Below are 20,308 nucleotides of genomic sequence, written 5' to 3' on the forward strand. Positions count from 1 at the left end.
ATTAAAACTTATTATGTACTTCAATTATTTAAATAGCTGGCATGTTCACTGTCTCTTAAGCAACATTATCACACAAAATTTAAGCAAAATCAATGAAACACTTAGTCTGTCTAAGGCAATATGTATGCCAAACACACAAAAATATGTAAAATTATGAAAATCTTAAATCCATTAAATTGTCTGTAAATATTCTTACTTACACAAATTCAAAGAAAATAAGTTATTCATGATACACAAACAGATAATTATATCTTAGCAGTCTTCTCTAAACCTGAAAGAAAATTTGACAAATCATGACGATTTCATTTTTACACACACGTGGTTGTAGCCACTTTGGCTGGCGTTCTACACTTCCATTCACAACGGTAGAGGAGGGGAAGTTGCTATGGTGTGCATCCTTCACGTTCACTCTAAATTACGTGGGGAAATGGGAGGGGTCACTGTGAGTTGTCAGTCACTCCACGCTTTCATGTAGCTACCAGGCTGCCACTATCTGGTTTGTCCTGTAGAACAAAGAAAAAGAGTGCCTCAGACTCTGTTCACTTAATATCTAAGTCACTGGAACAAAGTTAACAGAATTTTATCAATTTTACTCTTCTGGTTACTTAACTCTCATAAAATCGGTAAACAAATGGCTCAAAACGCCGTTATTCATGTACTAGAGAAAATTTATGCTCAAGGCATACAATCATGAATCCTATTTAATCTCAATTTATTATTTCTGGGCCAGAACACTGAACCAATGCTTGTTACATTCTTGATATATTTGTTTTTTTGTTTACTTAGCTGACTCACCTTCAATTACCTTACTCTTAGAGATAGTATGAGTATATTTGATTAGTAGTCGTCGTCTCAGCCTCTTTGTACATGTAACTTGTGGTAATAGTACAGTTCAAAACATACTGTTTAGTTGACTACTAAATCCACTTATTGGTCCTCTGCTGCTGTGCCAGTTCCACATCTTCAATTATGTACTTACTTCATCGAAGTGAGTTTATGCTGAGTTATAAATGTTGTTTCACGTCTGCCATTGTTACTCAAATATGTTGCTAGTGTATGTACTTAACACTCACTATATTAACACTTAACGCATAGGATAGTACATTTATTTCGTATATATAGTGTATTGCAGCTCATCAGTTTGCTCATGATGCTGAAACCACAGGTTGTCTCTCTTGACCTACCACTAAAGTGCATTAAGTAATTACTGACAAGCACAATGCTAAATTCCTTAAACCTATAGGACACCATGAGCTGCTGTGTCTCGTCTAACATAAGGGTACCTATGGTTGCATTCATGCCTCCAACTCATAACCTCAATACGTGTAGGTGTGTCCTGTCATACGCTACACCAAATAACGGCCAGCTCCAACCTTATAAATATTTCAAGGACGTGTCCTTCATATCTCAACCACATACACAGCTCAATTCTATTACACTGCCATTCCTTGCTACATAAGGTGAGTTCATTCTTACAACGTATCTGCATATTTTTCATAAGACTAAACAATTTCTTTTACTATTAACTAGTTAGCTCTACAGCATACAATAGGTTTCATTGCCACTTAAGATCCTGCTTATAAACAAACTTCTATATCTTTTTTAAATATAATTGTGGGACAATTTCCAATAAAACACTTTGTACTTATAATATTACCAGCGTTCTATACATACTTGTTACTCAAATACCTTTTTATCTTAATTACATCATGCTTCTCTGTTGTTTATGTCACTGTTAGGTTTGTCACATTAGGTATTTTCTTCGCTAATCGGTGGATAGAATGGTTACAGAACTCATGGCTTCATAGCCATGACAGAAAATTTTTGTATTGCAAAGGAGGAGTCGAAACTTTGGTGGATAGGAAAGATGAAGAATGAGTGAGACCTGAAAAGGAAATAAGATCTCACACAGCTGGAACTGCACAGCTGCCACACTGTGTAGAGGTTACAGAAAAACCTCCTCCCCACAGAATTCATTCACTACCTATGAACTTCTTTAGGTCGATCATGTTCCTGAGACCGAATAGCTTTTTACTCTTAGGGTACTCTAGCCTATATGCATTGGCATGTGGTTTTCCTATGATCCTGAAAGGTCTTTGGTATATGAACATGAATTTCTTTGTTTCTGCATTTATTTTGTTTGATTTTTCCTTGGTTTTGACATTGACGAACTGCCCTATTTCAAAACTGGTGGGTACAGCTTTCCTGTCATGGCGCTTCTTTCTATCTAATGTTCTTTTCCTTATATTTGCCATAGCCCTTAATGTCTTTTTGTCTGTGGATATTTGCGTTAGATTAGGGAATTCTACTATACCTGCAATCACATTGTGTGGTTCTTGGCCAAACATAAATTTGCAAGTCACAAAACCAGTTGCATCATGCCTTAAGTTGTTAATTACATTCTCAAAATACTTAATTTGCTCTGCCCAACTTGAGTGTTTCCAATCACAATAAGTCCTGCAAAGCCTATTCAATTCTCTCATAATACGTTCACGCAGATATTTTCAGATGTTTCACTCTGGCCTTACACAGACATTCTTTAAATCTATCAGAAGTAAATTGAGGCCCATAGTCTGACAGCAAATTCTTAGGAACGCCAACGTTCATGAAGAAATTTTTCTACCAATGTTGTTGCATTTGCTCGTTTAATTGGGTATAGCTTAACATATTTAGTAAATCCATCCACAACAACAAAAACATGGGTGCACCCACCTCTCGAAGCAGGAAGAGGGCCAAACAAATCACAAGCCAGTAATTCTGGGGTTTCAGTTGGCTCTACTGAATGCATATCCCCTTGTATTCTGGTGTTGGCAGCATGGACTTTCTGGCACACTACACAAGATGCTAGACGCTTGGCAACACGGCGGTACATGTTGTCAAACACAACCTTCTCTTTTAATTTGGCAATGCACTTCTTTGCACCATAGTGCCCATACCTCAGGTGTACATAATCGATTAGTAAGTCTACATGTTGTGAGGGAAAGCACAGCTTCCACTCTGAAACTCTTACATTTTTCCTTCTAAATAGAATACCTTTATGCAGACAATAGTATTGCGAAACCTAAGGATAGTTCATATTTCCTAAATAGCTTTTCACTAATTTCAGCTGGTCATCTGCATTCTGCTCATGTCTCAAGTTCTTAACCACCCTCTTTAATGCACTTTCTTCCCTTACTTTGTGCAATGCAAACATTCGTACTTCACTTAGGTCAGTTGCTATAATTCTTGCGTCATCACAAGCTCCGCACTTCTAGATAACCCATCAACTACCAGATTGTCTTTCCCTTGAACATATCTAACCTCAAGGTCAAACTGCTGGAGATACAATGACAATCTTACCAAACGAGCATTCCTCTACTTACAGGTCTTTAAAAAGGTCAGCGCCTTATGGTCACTGTAAACAATTATCTTGTGACCTAATAGATACTGCTCAAATTGCTGCACCCCAAATACAATTGCCAATGCTTCCAGTTCTGAGATGCCATAATCTCTCTCTGCTGCCTGTAAAGATCGACTTGCGAAAGCGATTGTCCTGTGCACTTCTTGTTCATTCTCTATTTCTACTAGGAATATCTCCATGGCTATACCATAGCCACTAGCATCGACAGACATACAGAATGGTTTTTAAAAATCAGGATGATGTAAAATAGGACTATTAATTACAGATTCTTTAAGCACCTTGAACGCCTGTTGGCATTCTGCTGTCCAAACCCAAGGGGTATTCTTTTTCAGCAGGAGTTGAAGACAGGGTGCATTAAAAGCCTGATCACTAACAAAACACCTATAGAAGCCGAAAAGACCGAACATCGATCTCAACTACTTCTTGTTTCTGGGAGCCTCAAATTTTTCAATGACTGCTAGTTTGCCTGGGTCAGGCAGAATACCTTTTCCACGTATCATATATCCCAAGAAACCTGTTACCTCTTTGACGCACTCTGTCTCTTTGACGCACTCTGTCTCTTTGACGCACTCTGTCTCTTTGACGCACTCTGTCTCTTTGACGCACTCTGTCTCTTTGACGCACTCTGTCTCTTTGACGCACTCTGTCTCTTTGACGCACTCTGTCTCTTTGACGCACTCTGTCTCTTTGACGCACTCTGTCTCTTTGACGCACTCTGTCTCTTTGACGCACTCTGTCTCTTTGACGCACTCTGTCTCTTTGACGCACTCTGTCTCTTTGACGCACTCTGTCTCTTTGACGCACTCTGTCTCTTTGACGCACTCTGTCTCTTTGACGCACTCTGTCTCTTTGACGCACTCTGTCTCTTTGACGCACTCTGTCTCTTTGACGCACTCTGTCTCTTTGACGCACTCTGTCTCTTTGACGCACTCTGTCTCTTTGACGCACTCTGTCTCTTTGACGCACTCTGTCTCTTTGACGCACTCTGTCTCTTTGACGCACTCTGTCTCTTTGACGCACTCTGTCTCTTTGACGCACTCTGTCTCTTTGACGCACTCTGTCTCTTTGACGCACTCTGTCTCTTTGACGCACTCTGTCTCTTTGACGCACTCTGTCTCTTTGACGCACTCTGTCTCTTTGACGCACTCTGTCTCTTTGACGCACTCTGTCTCTTTGACGCACTCTGTCTCTTTGACGCACTCTGTCTCTTTGACGCACTCTGTCTCTTTGACGCACTCTGTCTCTTTGACGCACTCTGTCTCTTTGACGCACTCTGTCTCTTTGACGCACTCTGTCTCTTTGACGCACTCTGTCTCTTTGACGCACTCTGTCTCTTTGACGCACTCTGTCTCTTTGACGCACTCTGTCTCTTTGACGCACTCTGTCTCTTTGACGCACTCTGTCTCTTTGACGCACTCTGTCTCTTTGACGCACTCTGTCTCTTTGACGCACTCTGTCTCTTTGACGCACTCTGTCTCTTTGACGCACTCTGTCTCTTTGACGCACTCTGTCTCTTTGACGCACTCTGTCTCTTTGACGCACTCTGTCTCTTTGACGCACTCTGTCTCTTTGACGCACTCTGTCTCTTTGACGCACTCTGTCTCTTTGACGCACTCTGTCTCTTTGACGCACTCTGTCTCTTTGACGCACTCTGTCTCTTTGACGCACTCTGTCTCTTTGACGCACTCTGTCTCTTTGACGCACTCTGTCTCTTTGACGCACTCTGTCTCTTTGACGCACTCTGTCTCTTTGACGCACTCTGTCTCTTTGACGCACTCTGTCTCTTTGACGCACTCTGTCTCTTTGACGCACTCTGTCTCTTTGACGCACTCTGTCTCTTTGACGCACTCTGTCTCTTTGACGCACTCTGTCTCTTTGACGCACTCTGTCTCTTTGACGCACTCTGTCTCTTTGACGCACTCTGTCTCTTTGACGCACTCTGTCTCTTTGACGCACTCTGTCTCTTTGACGCACTCTGTCTCTTTGACGCACTCTGTCTCTTTGACGCACTCTGTCTCTTTGACGCACTCTGTCTCTTTGACGCACTCTGTCTCTTTGACGCACTCTGTCTCTTTGACGCACTCTGTCTCTTTGACGCACTCTGTCTCTTTGACGCACTCTGTCTCTTTGACGCACTCTGTCTCTTTGACGCACTCTGTCTCTTTGACGCACTCTGTCTCTTTGACGCACTCTGTCTCTTTGACGCACTCTGTCTCTTTGACGCACTCTGTCTCTTTGACGCACTCTGTCTCTTTGACGCACTCTGTCTCTTTGACGCACTCTGTCTCTTTGACGCACTCTGTCTCTTTGACGCACTCTGTCTCTTTGACGCACTCTGTCTCTTTGACGCACTCTGTCTCTTTGACGCACTCTGTCTCTTTGATCTTTAGTTTCATGCCACCTCTCTTAATAGCCTCTAACACTTCCTCTAATAAAACTGTGTTCTTCCCAGGTAAGAGTTGCTACTAACACATCTACATACACTGTTATTTTATTACTTAAGGCTGGTCCTAAAACATGGCACATCACACGTACGAAGCACAGAGATATTAAGACCGAAAGGTAACACACGGTATTGGTAACAAACTCCTTCGTACAAGAAAGCCGTGTACTTCCTTGAACTTTCCGCCAGTGGCAAATTCCAATATCCACACGTGATGTCCATAGAGGTTAAGAATTTTACTCCCCGGAATTTTTACAATAACTTGTCCATGTTCTGCGGTCTATCACTTTCCCTAACCACTATTCCATTCAACCAACGAGCATCCAAAACCAATCTGACATTCCCGTCTCTTTTTGGTACAACAACAAGAGGATTATTGTACTCACTGACCGCTTTTCAATCACACTCCACTCTAGCATTCTCTGTATCTCCTTTCGAACCGCCTCCTTCCTAGCTACATGTATTTGGTATGGCTTCCTGAAAAACACTTCGCCAGGTTTCCCCTTTAATTGACATTCATAACCTTTGACCACGCTAAGTCGATTTGAAAATACCTTATGATGCCTTTTTAAAACCTGTCTGTTCTTCCTTCCGATTAGCTGAAATTTTATCGATTTCCTGCAATTTAGCTTCTATTTTGTCCAAAATAATTGCTGCTTTTTCTTCTGTGTTTAGCTTACTTTTACTAAGATTAACACCTTTGTCCCAATATCTCCTATTTCCCAGAACTCGTATAGGCAGCTCCCAGGTTTCATCATTAGTTACATTTTTGTTCAATAAAAGGTACCGTAATTACTCTGGTTGTTGGCAAGACCAATTTTAACTGGCTTCTTTCCAAGTCAACAACACTTATATTTCGACAAGAAATCTATGCCAATTAAAACCTCAATACCGAGACTGATATTAATGGTCATTTAATTGATCATCCATGCTAAATTGTAAACAAAGTGCAGTAAAGCTTCTTGCTTTACTGTTTTTGACACCTTGCCAGTGGCACCAATTATTCTTAGTCCTGATACTATCATTACGGTAAGCTTGTCTTTACTAGGCACTGCATCAAAGGAGGGCTGAGATATCGCACTCACCTCACTTCCACTGTATAAGAGACAACGTACATTGATACCCAACATATTCACTATTATTATAGGGTGGCTTATTCTAGTTTGTACAGGTGGTTCCTCAAACTCGTCCAATAGTTCATTTTGTATTTGTCTCCAACTAAAGTGATAGACATCTGTCTTCATTACATTTAGGTCAAATTGTGTAGGGGTTTCCTGAATTACATTTTCAGCTGCCTTTTCCAGTCGGTCTATTAATTCCAAATCGAAGCACTGCGCTACTTCATTACATTTAGTTTGCCGAACATGACCCAAATTAATTTAGTCTGAGAGATACTGCGCCTCCAAACCGGGCATAACACTAGTTACAGCTAAACCACTTTCACTATTACCGTCGGGTTCCTTCTCAAGTGACAACTGGTCACAGCTACTGGGTTCCTAAACCCCCAACAGGCTACCCTCTACATTCTCACTTACCTCCTGTCCTAAATCTATTAGTACAGTATCAACATCCTGCACAGGCACTTTAGATAAGAGCACATCATCCTCATCGTAAATATAAGCATGAATTTCTTCCGCTTCTTCACCTGACAATTCAGTATTTTGTAGCTGTTCCCTACTGTTACACTGCTGCGCCTTCTCTTTCTCTTCCCACTTAGAAAGCGTCTCTAACATCGTATCTGTCAAATACTGTGAGTGGTTTAATATTTCTGCTGTATCCTTAGATGCTACCGACCCCTCATCCACATGTTCAGTCTAAGTATTGTGATGTGTCTTCCCAATTACTGTAATTACTGGCTTAGGAAAAGTAACCACCTGGTGAGTGCCAGTGTCCTTGTACACAGGAACTAGTTTTCCTGCCTCGACCTACTACTGTTTCCTTTATTTCCATTACAGTTAACTGGCACAGCATTGCTTTCCGCACTTCCGTTTACCTGCATAATTTTGTTCGTAACAAAATTACTATCATTTTGATGCCATTGTTGGTTCTGATAATTATTTCTCCAATTCCTACCTCTCTTAAGATGGCGAACACCTACTGTTCTGATGTTTACATTGCCATTCTGCTCGTTCTTAAAATTACTACTAGTGTTATTACCATTTCTGTTATTACATGCTTGCTCCTCATTGGCAGCCACACGCTCTGAATGTTCCAAATATTCAATGAAATGATCCAGATTCTGTAGGGGCAGATATAATTCTAGTTTGCCAATACCATGGCAGTTTGGATTCAAGACCTAGTATTATCATTTCAGGTTTTAGCTTTTCGGCCAAATGTGACAAACATGAGATCCATGACCTGGCAAACTCTTTAATAGATTCCTTGCCTGCATTGAATATTTTTCCACTCCAAAATTCTCTCAACACTTCATTTTGCTTATTGCTAGACCAATACTAAATAACGAAAGCTGTTTTAAATTCCACTAATGTTTTACACTTAAACATTACATCAGCTGACCAACGCATGGAGTCACCTGCTAAATGGCTTCTAATAAATGAGATTTTCTCTTGTTCAGACCCAGTTGGTGGAATCACATCTTGAAAATCGTTCCAGAAATGTAGCGGGTGGATATTTTTATGTGGATCGAACCGCAAGAACTGCCGACATCCGACAAATGCGGCATTTGCAGGTACAACTTGTTGTATACTACCATTACCAGAAGTTACTGTAGCTACTTTACTCTCAAGGTTAGCAATGTTAGTACTAATACTTTCTACTCTCATTTCAACATTGATACTACTCATATTGTGCAAAGAGTAGATAGTTTTGATTGCGTCTACTTCTGCTTGACATACGTTTACTTTTATATTAACGTCTTTAAACCTATCTGAGCACAGTTAAGATTCAGCCTTGATCTTTTCTGTTAACTTGTGCTCCAGCTTCGCATCTCCCATTTGGAAGTCATTGCAAACCTCAACAACTTCAGATTTTACTGTTTCATACATCTCAGATAACTGTTGAGCAACCTTTTTCTTAATATCCTCATGGTTGCAATCAATTTTATAATTTAAACTGTCTAGATCCTCTTTCAACTTATTGCAGCCAGTCTCGAAGGAAGTTTCTAATTCAGCTTTATTGGATTCTAATTTATTGTCCATTGCCTCAAACTGTTTATTAAAATTGGTTCGGCTGGCCACAATCCTGTTATTTACCTCAATCGTATCAGATTTTAACTCGGCTGTCATTCTAACATTACTGGCTGACATTTTTGCATTACTGGCAGCTATTGCTTGCAATATTACATTTAAATCAATAGCCCCACTATCTTTTGGGTTGCTCACTAGCTGGCTTTTTATCACACTCGGGTGACGAAAACTAGCTCCAACACCAGAATCATCAAAATTAAATGAAACTTCTGATTGCTCAGTCATATCTAACTTCTCCTTTTTAAACTCTACCATCTCAGATGACTGTTTCATTTTTAATTCATCAGGGAAACTATCATCCAATAACTTAACACTTTCTGATTTTTGCTTTACTACAGGGATCTCTAATATTGAATCATTGCCCTTTTTCACACTACTGTCAGGAGACACTAGTTGGGATTTCACATTATCAGTTCACGCACCTTCCCATTCTACATTTGGACAGCACGGTCACTGATTCTACATGTGCTGTGCATCTATGTGACTGTCATTCCTCACCAGGTGGTGTTGCTATCACCTGGATGCATGGTGGTAAATGTTCTGGCTGATCAATGTATATGCTCACAGGTTGCACTTTTTTGTGGCACATTTGCTAAATGCTTTTGCAGTTGCTGGTGTAGAAGGGATTCCTTCTGCTTAGGTGCAGCTGTGGCAACTATTTCCACATGTCGCCTGGCTAGCTTGGTGCACAATGTCTGTAGTGTTTCTGTAAGGCTTAATAAGTGCCCACCTGCTGGTGGTTCAGCTGCAAAGTACATCCTACTTTGCGCATTTCTGACTGAATACAGTCTTTGTGCTACATCAGTAATGAATTAAGCTAGTTGTTTGCTAGTACAGCTCAGATTTTTACAGAAAACATGGGAACCTACAATATTTTTTCCCCATCAGTTACTTCCTCTGAAAGGGGTTAGCTAGTGGTCACGGTGAGCCACACATTCTTGTTCTTATAATAATATAAATTACAGATTTCATCTCTATCATTTACCTAACCTTGTTCCTGGATGCAGTAATTCTTAGTCTCTTTCCAGTTCATAACCTGCAAAGGTTCTTTTTCTGTGAAATGAAAGTTCACTTTTCACCTTTTGGGCAATTAGAGCTTTAGGTAGTCCTATTATTCAGTTCTATGCTGTAAGGCCAGCTAGAAAATAAACATGTGACATAATGCAGAAAACAATGGTCTTTGGACTGCACATGGCGTTGCATAGTATAGTTCATGGCAACAATGGGAATGTGAACATTGTGAAGCAAGTAGCAAACATTGTCTGTATGCCTTTCTTGTCAAGACGAACAAGTGCTGCTGTCCATGTTTTTTCAAAGTAGTAAAAGCATGATATTGTCTTTGTATGTCATATGCATTAGTGTGAATATCAAAATATGTGTACAAAGCTCAGAAACAGCCAACATAGATCATTCATTACTTAATTTTGCAGTTTATACCATAAAAAGATAAGTTTCAGATACTTGCATGAGGCCATGCAGAATGTCTGTGGTTCCTACAGTTAGTGCTCTTTCAGGACTGATTCAAACTGGAGGCTGTTCAGCTGGCTGAGCAACAATAGTACATATTTCCAGAATGGGTACAGAAATTTCTGTATCGTGAACAATGGCTGTCATACTTTCTTGGGATGCAACGAAATTTAATTTCATACAAATCACAAGTACTACTTACCAAGAACATTTTGTTGACTCGTACATGCTAAGAAGTATCAAATGACAACAAAGCTTATCTAATAATCTTGTAAGCTTGTATTTTGTTCAGTTTGTCATTGTGTGTACCAAAAGCCTTCTTGAAGGCAAGGGACATACCATCAACCTGGATGCTGGTGTCTTGTACCATCTGGATATCTCATGAACAGAATGAGTTGAAATTTACAATTTCTTTGGTATTTGCTAATTTACATTTTTCACTGTGTTGATACCTACTGAGGTCACATGTCCCCAAGGAGGTCATAACACATGTGCAAAAATATATTCCACAATTCTAAAACGTACTGATGTCAGATTAGTCTTTGCAACAAATGTTCTTGAAAGGATAGATCATGTGCAGCTTTCGTCACCTGGAATCACTTTGTGCTCCAATGCTCTACAAATAAGATTTGCCATTAGAAATAGATGCTTACTTCCAGCTAAGCTCGTACAAGGAAAATGTCACACCCTTAAAAGAACATGTTGGACATAATTTAGAACTGTTACCAGTTCCGCTCTTATCCCCAGAGCTGATGAGTCTTGTGGTACATATGGAATCACCACAGAGGAAAAAGTTCATGGGAGGTGCAAGAGAATGGCATAAAGGAGGTATCATGTTTGGAGATGGACGTTACTACACCATGAAGAAATTCCCCAATTTGTGTCGACATGGGCTACGTATCATGTCTAAAACGTTGAACTCGCAGCCATTTAAGACAATATAGGAAGAGGTATCATAAAAATGTTCTACCTGAAAGGTACCAGACATGGGTGTCTCACTTTTCTTATGACAATGTGTTCCATACTCCACAAATACTACCGCTGTCAGTGAATGCTAATCTGTCTTAACCTGTTCCTTTGCGAACTGCATAAAATATAAGATCAGAGTCCTGTACCTTGCAAAGGGCTATTGGTCACAGTGGCACATATGGCTGCACATTATCAGTAGGCCAAACAATGAAACGGAAACTTAGCTCATTGGAGGCGTGTAGCACAACATGAGGAGTCACAATTCAGCCTCTTTTTCAAAGTACTGAGTCATACATTGCACCAGTGGCCAAATGGAGTGTTCAACCCACAGAGTGTAGTTCAAGCTGGAGTTGATTTTCATATCATAATGTGGGCATACTCATTCCAGTTACAATCAAAATGAACCAGGCCATGTATTTCAATATTAATTCATTCCCATTTTCATGGCAAATGCTGTGAACTGTCTTATCTTCTTATGCCTAGGGCCCAAAGGATACAGTGTGCTTTTTCAACATTTTTTATAAAGTACATTTCCTTGTTCCCACTTAATGTGGACAGACATCTTTAGGTAAAGAGTCAATCCATGAATATTAGGTTGACGCGAAGCACTGGTAAATTTAAATTTAAAATTGCTAAATGGACAAAATGAGAATAGTGGTGTATATGAATAAGTGTTTTAATGATAACATTCTCACCATGAATGGGGATAATGCAATGGGACAGAGCATGACAAGAAAATGTTTTTCTCATTTAAAGGATGATTGTTTTGACATTAATGACATTTCCCCCTGCGGGTCCGGGGATTAGAATAGGCCCGAGGTATTCCTGCCTGTCGTAAGAGGCGACTAAAAGGAGTCCATCCCCCTTATGGGGGTAGTTAGCGCCTGCGTCCGGAGACGGACGGTTTCACGACCTATAATCGTGGTCTTTTTGGTTTTTCACTTCTCGTTTCTTCCTTCCTTTTGTCGGTTCCTTTCTTTGCTCTTCTCCACTTCACTGTCTTCCTTACTCTTTCCCTTGACTTCTCCTTGCCTTCTCATTGCGTTTTTCTCCTTGCCTTCTCATTGCCTTCTTCTCCTTGCCTTCTCATTGCCTTCTTCTCCTTGCCTTCTCATTGCCTTCTTCTCCTTGCCTTCTCATAGCCTTCTTCTCCTTGCCTTCTCTGGTCTCCGCCTCGGCGTTTGAGACAGTCTGTCCTCTTTCTCCCTCTCTCTCTCTTCTTTTTCCTCTTCTTCCTTCCTCCCTGTGCCTGGCTGAAGGCCGACTCACGCGTTCGCACGCGTAGCCGGTGACGGGGTAACGCGTAAGTCCCCGCCCTGGGAAGACATGTAAGGCACGCGCGTACCCCCTGGTAAAGGCCAGGCCCGGGGAGGGGTGATTGCCTGAGCTGATACCTTCTGACCATGCCGATTGGTCCCTCCGTCTGTTTCTCGGGAGGTGTGACCTGAGGTGTAAACATTCACCTAAGGCGGGAGTGCCCTCTGAGAGGGTCCCCACAAGGAAGGAGCGCGCCATCGGAGACGCTGGCAATCATGGGGGATTCCTCCGCAATGGATTCTACTCCATCGCTTTCGACTTCGACCCACAAACGGAAATGTGACCAGCCAACAGTGACAAAAGTACTACCGCCTGCCCCACAGTTCCTCGTAGTTTCTCGATCTGAGGACGGAAAGGATTTTTCCTCTGTCAACCCTTTCGTTATTCAGAAGGGCGTAGATGCCATAGCCGGATCTGTCAAATCTTGTACCAGGTTGCGTAACGGTACCTTATTACTAGAAACTGAGAGTGCCTTTCAGGCACAAAAACTGCTTCGGGCCACACTCTTGTACACGTTCCCTGTCCGGGTGGAGGCCCACCGCACTTTGAATTCGTCTCGTGGTGTAGTCTATAGTAGCTCCCTCGACGGATTGACTGACGAGGAGCTTCAATCATTCCTCGCTGAGCAGGGCGTGACGGCTGTCCATCGGGTCATGAAAAAGGTCAACAATGACCTTGTACCGACCCGGACACTTTTCTTAACCTTCGATAGTGTTAAGCTGCCATCACGCATCAAGGCGGGCTACGAGGTTATTTCTGTTCGCCCCTATGTACCGACACCTACGCGCTGCTACCAGTGTCAGCGTTTCAATCACACTCGACAGTCTTGCGCCAATGCGGCTAAATGTGTCACTTGTGGCAGGGATGCCCATGAGGGTGACTGTCCACCTCCGTCTCCTCGTTGTGTGAACTGTCAGGGTGACCATGCCGCATCCTCCCGCGACTGTCCTGTCTATAAGGAAGAAGGCTGTATCCAGGAAATTCGAGTCAAAGAGAAAGTGTCCACCTCGGCTGCTCGCAAGCTATTGGCTAGTAGGAAGCCCACGCTGCTCCCAGCGGGGAAATACAGCACTGTCCTCGCCTCTCCTCGGACTACCCGGGAGGTAGCAACCCAGACATGCGATCTGACCTTCAGCACCACGGTCGTCCGTTCGGACAGTGCTAAGATCGCGCGGTCGACGTCTCCTCTTCCTCCCATCACCCCACAGACACCAGCCACTTCCTCAGCTTCTGCTAAGTCGAAGACCCCGAAGTCAGATGCACGGGCCTTCAAGAAGGAACCATCCCGTGCAGACTTCCTTCGTCCCTCGACCTGAGCAACTTATTGCTCAGCTACCTGCACCATTTTTGTTAACTGGAGACTTCAATGCCCACCATCCTCTTTGGGGCTCTGCAGCATCCTGCCCGAGGGGCTCCTTGTTAGCAGACCTTTTCAACCAGCTCAATCTTGTCTGCCTCAATACTGGCGCCCCTACTTTTCTTTCGGACACATCTCACACCTATTCCCATTTAGACCTCTCTATATGTACTCCACAACTTGCACGCCGGTTTGAGTGGTATGCACTTGCTGATACATATTCGAGCGACCACTTCCCGTGTGTTATCCATCTCCTGCAGCATACTCCCTCTCCGTGCTCCTCTAGTTGGACCATCTCCAAGGCAGACTGGGGGCTCTTCTCTTCCAGGGCGACCTTTCAGGATCAAACCTTCACAAGCTGCGATCGTCAGGTCGCACACCTCACGGAAGTCATTCTCGCTGCTGCTGAATATTCCATACCTCACCCTACATCTTCTCCACGTCGCGTACCGGTCCCCTGGTGGACCGCAGCATGTAGAGACGCTTTACGTGCTCGTCGACGTGCTTTACGCACCTTTAAACGCCACCCTACAGTGGCGAATTGTATTAATTATAAACGATTACGTGCTCAGTGTCGTCGTATTATTAAAGAAAGCTAGAAAGCCAGCTGGGCTGCTTTCACAAGCACCTTCAACAGTTTTACTACTTCTTCTGTTGTCTGGGGTAGCCTGCGCCGGCTATCTGGCACTAAGGTCCACTCGCCAGTTTCTGGCTTGAAGGTCGCGAATGAAGTCCTTGTGGCCCCTGAGGCTGTCTCCAATGCCTTCGGCCGCTTTTTCGCCGAGGTTTCGAGCTCCGCTCATTACCACCCTGCCTTCCTCCCCCGCAAACAGGCAGAGGAGGCTAGGCCACCTGACTTCCGCTCCTCGAATTGTGAAAGTTATAAAGCCCCATTCACCATGCGGGAACTCGAAGCCGCACTTGGCCGATCACGGTCCTCCGCTCCAGGGCCTGATTCTATTCATATTCAGATGCTGAAGAACCTTTCTCCTGCGGGTAAAGGTTTTCTTCTTCGTACATACAATCGCATCTGGATTGAGGGACATGTTCCCGCATGCTGGTGCGAGTCTATTGTTGTCCCGATTCCTAAGCCGGGGAAGGACAAGCACTTGCCTTCCAGTTATCGACCTATCTCGCTTACCAGCTGTGCCTGTAAAGTGATGGAGCGAATGGTTAACTCTCGATTGGTTTGGCTGCTCGAGTCTCGACGCCTACTTACCAATGTACAATGTGGATTTCGAAGGCGCCGCTCTGCTGTTGACCATCTGGTTACCTTGTCGACCTTCATTATGAATAACTTCTTGCGGAAGCGCCCGACCGCGGCTGTGTTCTTTGATTTGGAGAAGGCTTACGACACCTGTTGGAGGGCGGGCATTCTCCACACCATGCATACATGGGGCTTTCGCGGTCGCCTCCCTCTTTTTATTCGTTCCTTTTTAATGGATCGACAGTTTCGGGTACGTGTGGGTTCTGTCCTGTCCGACACCTTTCGCCAGGAGAATGGGGTGCCACAGGGCTCAGTTTCGAGCGTCGCTCTCTTCGCCATCGCGATCAATCCAATAATGGATTGCCTCCCAGCTGATGTATCAGGCTCCCTTTTCGTGGACGATTTTACCATCTATTGCAGCGCGCAGCGTACTTGTTTCCTGGAGCGCTGTCTTCAGCGTTCTCTTGACCGTCTTTACTCCTGGAGTGTCGCCAATGGCTTCCGTTTTTCTGCCGAGAAGACGGTCTGTATTAACTTCTGGCGCTACAAAGAGTTTCTCCCACCGTCCTTACGACTCGGTCCCGTTGCTCTCCCAATCGTGGAGACAATCACATTTTTAGGCCTTACCTTTGACAGGAAACTTAGCTGGTCTCCACATGTCATATTTGGCCGCCCGTTGTACCCGTTCTTTAAACGTCCTCCGTGTTCTCAGTGGTATGTCGTGGGGAGCGGATCGAACCGTCCTACTTCGTCTATATCGGTCGATCGTCCGCTCCAAGCTGGATTATGGGAGCTTCGTATACTCCTCTGCACGGCCATCCATCTTACGCCGCCTCAACTCCATACAACATCGGGGTTTACGACTTGCGATCGGAGCATTTTATACCAGTCCCGTAGAGAGTCTTCATGCTGACGCTGGCGAATTGCCACTCACCTACCGGCGCGATATACTGCTTTGTCGGTATGCCTGTCGGCTACTGTCAATGCCCGACCATCCGTCTTATCGTTCCTTTTTTGACGACTCTCTTGACCTTCAATACGGGTTGTATGTCTCTGCCTTGCTACCCCCTGGAGTTCGCTTTCGTCGCCTCCTTCAACACCTTCATTTTTCACTCCCTGCAACCTTTCGAGTGGGCGAGAGCCGCACGCCACCTTGGCTCCAGGCTCAGGTCCGCGTTCACCTCGACCTCAGCTCGCTCCCAAAAGAGGTCACCCCCGTTTCGGTCTACCACTCCCGTTTTTTGGAGCTTCGTTCGAAGTTCAACAACATGACTTTCATTTATACAGATGGCTCTAAGACCAATGACGGGGTCAGGTGTTCCTTTATTGTCGGGGCACAAAGTTTCCAATACCGGCTCCATGGCCATTGTTCGGTCTTCACAGCTGAGCTCTTTGCCCTCTACCAGGCTGTTCTTTACATCTGCCGCCACCGACATTCTGCTTATGTCATCTGCTCAGATTCCCTGAGCGCCATCCAGAGCCTCAGTGATCCGTACCCGGTTCACCCTTTCGTACACCGGATCCAACGCTCTCTTCAGCAGCTGGTGGACGTCGGTACGCCGGTTAGCTTTATGTGGGTTCCTGGCCATGTCGGTATCCCTGGGAACGAAGCTGCAGATGCCCCGGCCAAGGCTGCGGTCCTCCAGCCTCGGACAGCTTCTTGTTGTGTCCCTTCGTCCGATTTTAGCAGGTTCATTTGTCGGCGCGTTGTGTCGCTGTGGCATGCCGATTGGGCTGCACTTGCCGACAACAAGCTTCGGGCCTTAAAACCTCTTCCCGTGGCTTGGACGTCCTCCTCACGCCCTTCTCGGCGGGAGGAGGTAGTTTTGGCCCGGTTAAGAATTGGACACTGCCGGTTCAGCCATCGCCATCTGCTGACGGCTGCGCCGGCGCCGTTCTGCCCATGTGGGCACTTGCTGATGGTTAGACACATTTTCATGTCCTGTCCAGATCTTAACACACTGCGCCTCGATCTTAACCTGCCTAATACTTTAGATGCCATTTTAGCGGATGACCCACGAGCAGCTGCTCGTGTTCTTTGTTTTATCAATTTGACAAACCTCGCTAAGGACATTTGATGTTTTTTAATCCTATGCCTGTCAGTCTGTCTTTTATTGTGTTTTCCCTTTTAGTTGTTGTTGTCAACTTGTGCCTCGCGGTGCATTCTTAGAGTAGTCAGGGCGCTAATGACCATTGAAGTTGTGCGCCCGAAAACCACAAAAAAAAAAATTAATGACCTTCCATTTTCAGAAAGACCTTCAGCATTTGATGATCATCTAATGCATTAATTCACGATGATCCAAATCACTGCACTCAGGAACCTGACAATGTGATGAAGTATGATCATTTCATCATTGTGCAGCATTTGAATACAACAGAGAAGGTTCAACAATAAAACATTTGGGTACCGCATGCCAAACCATAAAATTCAGTTGTTGGCCGTATGTGCATTACCCACTCACTTGCACCAATTAGTATGTGAACGCTACTGAGCATTTCTATCTTATATCATTACTGATGACTAGAAAATTTGTCCTCATGCTAATGTAAGGGAAATAATAGAAAGGAATGTTTTAGTCCAAACAAAGCAGCAACGCCACATACTAGCGCGCGCACGCGCAATGTTAGGAATGTGGTAGAGCTGTGACCATGGGGTGTACTGAGAGCTTGACTTCTGTACTGCCTTCACACACTAAATAGAAGTACTTGTTTCTCATGAGGTATTGCAGTGCTGGAATTCTCTGGCCAGTCATTCCGACAGAAGTCGGCCCAGGTGACGGCACTGAAGTCATTCCATGTGTGTGTGCTGTTACGATCATTACTGGGTGCCTCCTACCAGCTTTAAACAGATGATAATGAATTTAATAACAGTTACTGAGAGATGAGGATGCTTGCACAAGGTAGACTGGAATCTAGAACTGCACCAAACCCACCTTCAGACTGAAGGTAACGATAACTAGAATCCATAGCTATTTCTGAAGTGTGCAGTGATGTAAGGCAGATTGTGACTTCGTAAGTAATTTGAGTGCATGGTCTTGCTATTATTAGGTAGCACTGATTGGGCCAAATGACCAATTGTTGATCAGATGGTCTCTATCAAAGCTGTTATTTGTGTAACTGGAGGATGCAATGGGAAATTACATGATGCAGTGTTCGCAGTTGCATTTTTCCTCTATTATAGGAAGAATGATCTCTGGAAAAAGTGCTTCAGACAAACATACATTCTGTCCAACACAAATGAAATGTTATTGTTCCTTATTCTATTTCCACCATGAGAAAACACGTGCACTCTAGCAAAGAAATGCAGCACAGACCAATTTCAATATATAAATGAGTCATCCTACTGATTTTATATATATCATCAGAAGATATGTTTTGCACATTTTTTGGCAGCCTGATGGGTGGCAACAGATGGGAACAGAGATAAATTTGAAGTAAATAGAAATAGTGTTAAAAAGGGGCACTCTTGATTTATTCAGTGTACTGTGTGTATAGACATAAGACAAGTAAGAGATCGTAATACTCAAAATAATAAATTGAAATAAATTTCAGTTACAAGGGTAATGTCAATTAGAACTATCTCAAATTTTCTTCTCATCTTCGATATTATGTGCTTGCTGTCACTGACAGAAAACTGTGCAGCAGACCAAAGAAAGGAAGAAAGAAAAAGTAAAACGTTTCCAGTGCCTTAATTTTTATCCAGAATTCCCCTTTATTTCTAACTTCAGTCGTGCACCCTGGTGCCAAATCTGTGAGGCATTGGACGCGTCTGTCAGAAGAGGCAACTTCCTCAGAGGTGTCAAAAAATCAATCCCAAAGAACATGAGCTATAAATGGTTTGTTTCACAGCCAGTTGTCTGGCAGTGATCGTGCTACTTCCACACACAATTTTCCATTGTGTTCATGTAAGCAGTTACAGCCACTTCATTACATTAGTGTCCATGTTGGACAGCTGCTGTTTGACATAGACTTACCTTTGGTCACATGCTTAATTCGCTGTGGCAAGTTTAATCACTGAAGCGTAGAACAAATTTTGAATGGTTGTGGATGGAAAAATCAGGTCTACTTGGTACATACTGCACATAAGCTACTTTTTATTATTGTGTTTCCAGTCAGGAATCACTCGTTTAAAGCACCACATGTGTAAGAAAACCCACACTGACACAGCTCTTTCAGGGATACTGGAAGTAATAAACAACAGTATAACATATGTGTTGCCATGAGTGCCAAAGACTAAAAATCAGATAATGTGACCAATTTTTGGAGTGTTTGCTGTGATTACCATAACCACGGTCCCAGGGAAACGTGAGGAGGATTGTATTTATTTTTTTTTGCTTCAGCTGGGTTTCCTGCTCATCTATTTTATTAATTCTGGCACAGCACACTTGACACAGCATTCAGTCTTGCTCTATGGCGATGTCCAACATGTCGATTATTTTCGCCAGCTTCTGATACAAGCGCATTTGTTTGGTTCCAGTACGGGCCATCAGGGGTGAGCCTGTTGCACCAACTGCTCCACTGCACACCAGACACTTGTTTAGCAGACATCCTTGTAACTGGAAGTAAAAGCAAATACATGGTTGTGTTAAGTATTTCTCAATATTCGTTTATGTTACAGTGAACTATAATACTGCGTACCCTAAAAGGAGTACCTGTAACTACTATTACCAGCAGTTTGAAGCAGTACAAAATGATACAATGACCTACCCTGCACAATTTGTGATTGATAATCATTACTTGTGACATTCACTTAAGCTCCTGAATCTCTAACAAACTTTAGCATGCCGAACTACACATAGATTTTCTTCAGTTTCTATTTCATCAAGTTATGTTTTATAACTTCCATTTTTAATATCAGTTAATTGGACCATGCAGAAGTGCATGGACTTTGTATATAATTTGTTAGTGTTATTTCCTGAAACAAATATTTCTGAGTTGTCGT

At 43.3% G+C, this 20,308-nt stretch overlaps 1 protein-coding gene across 1 annotated transcript in view; it reads right to left on the reverse strand.

Moving 5' to 3' along the window:
* LOC124722788 overlaps window positions 1-20,308 on the reverse strand; it is a 95,815-nt gene that overhangs the window by 10,474 nt on the left and 65,033 nt on the right. The window contains exon 3 of the mRNA XM_047247924.1: window positions 3,935-5,757. Coding sequence (XP_047103880.1) covers window positions 3,935-5,757 — 1,823 coding nt within the window. The remainder of the gene's footprint in view (window positions 1-3,934; window positions 5,758-20,308) is intronic.

The sequence above is a fragment of the Schistocerca piceifrons genome, chromosome X, assembly GCF_021461385.2.
Source record: "Schistocerca piceifrons isolate TAMUIC-IGC-003096 chromosome X, iqSchPice1.1, whole genome shotgun sequence".
Classification (NCBI taxonomy): Eukaryota; Metazoa; Arthropoda; class Insecta; order Orthoptera; family Acrididae; genus Schistocerca; species Schistocerca piceifrons.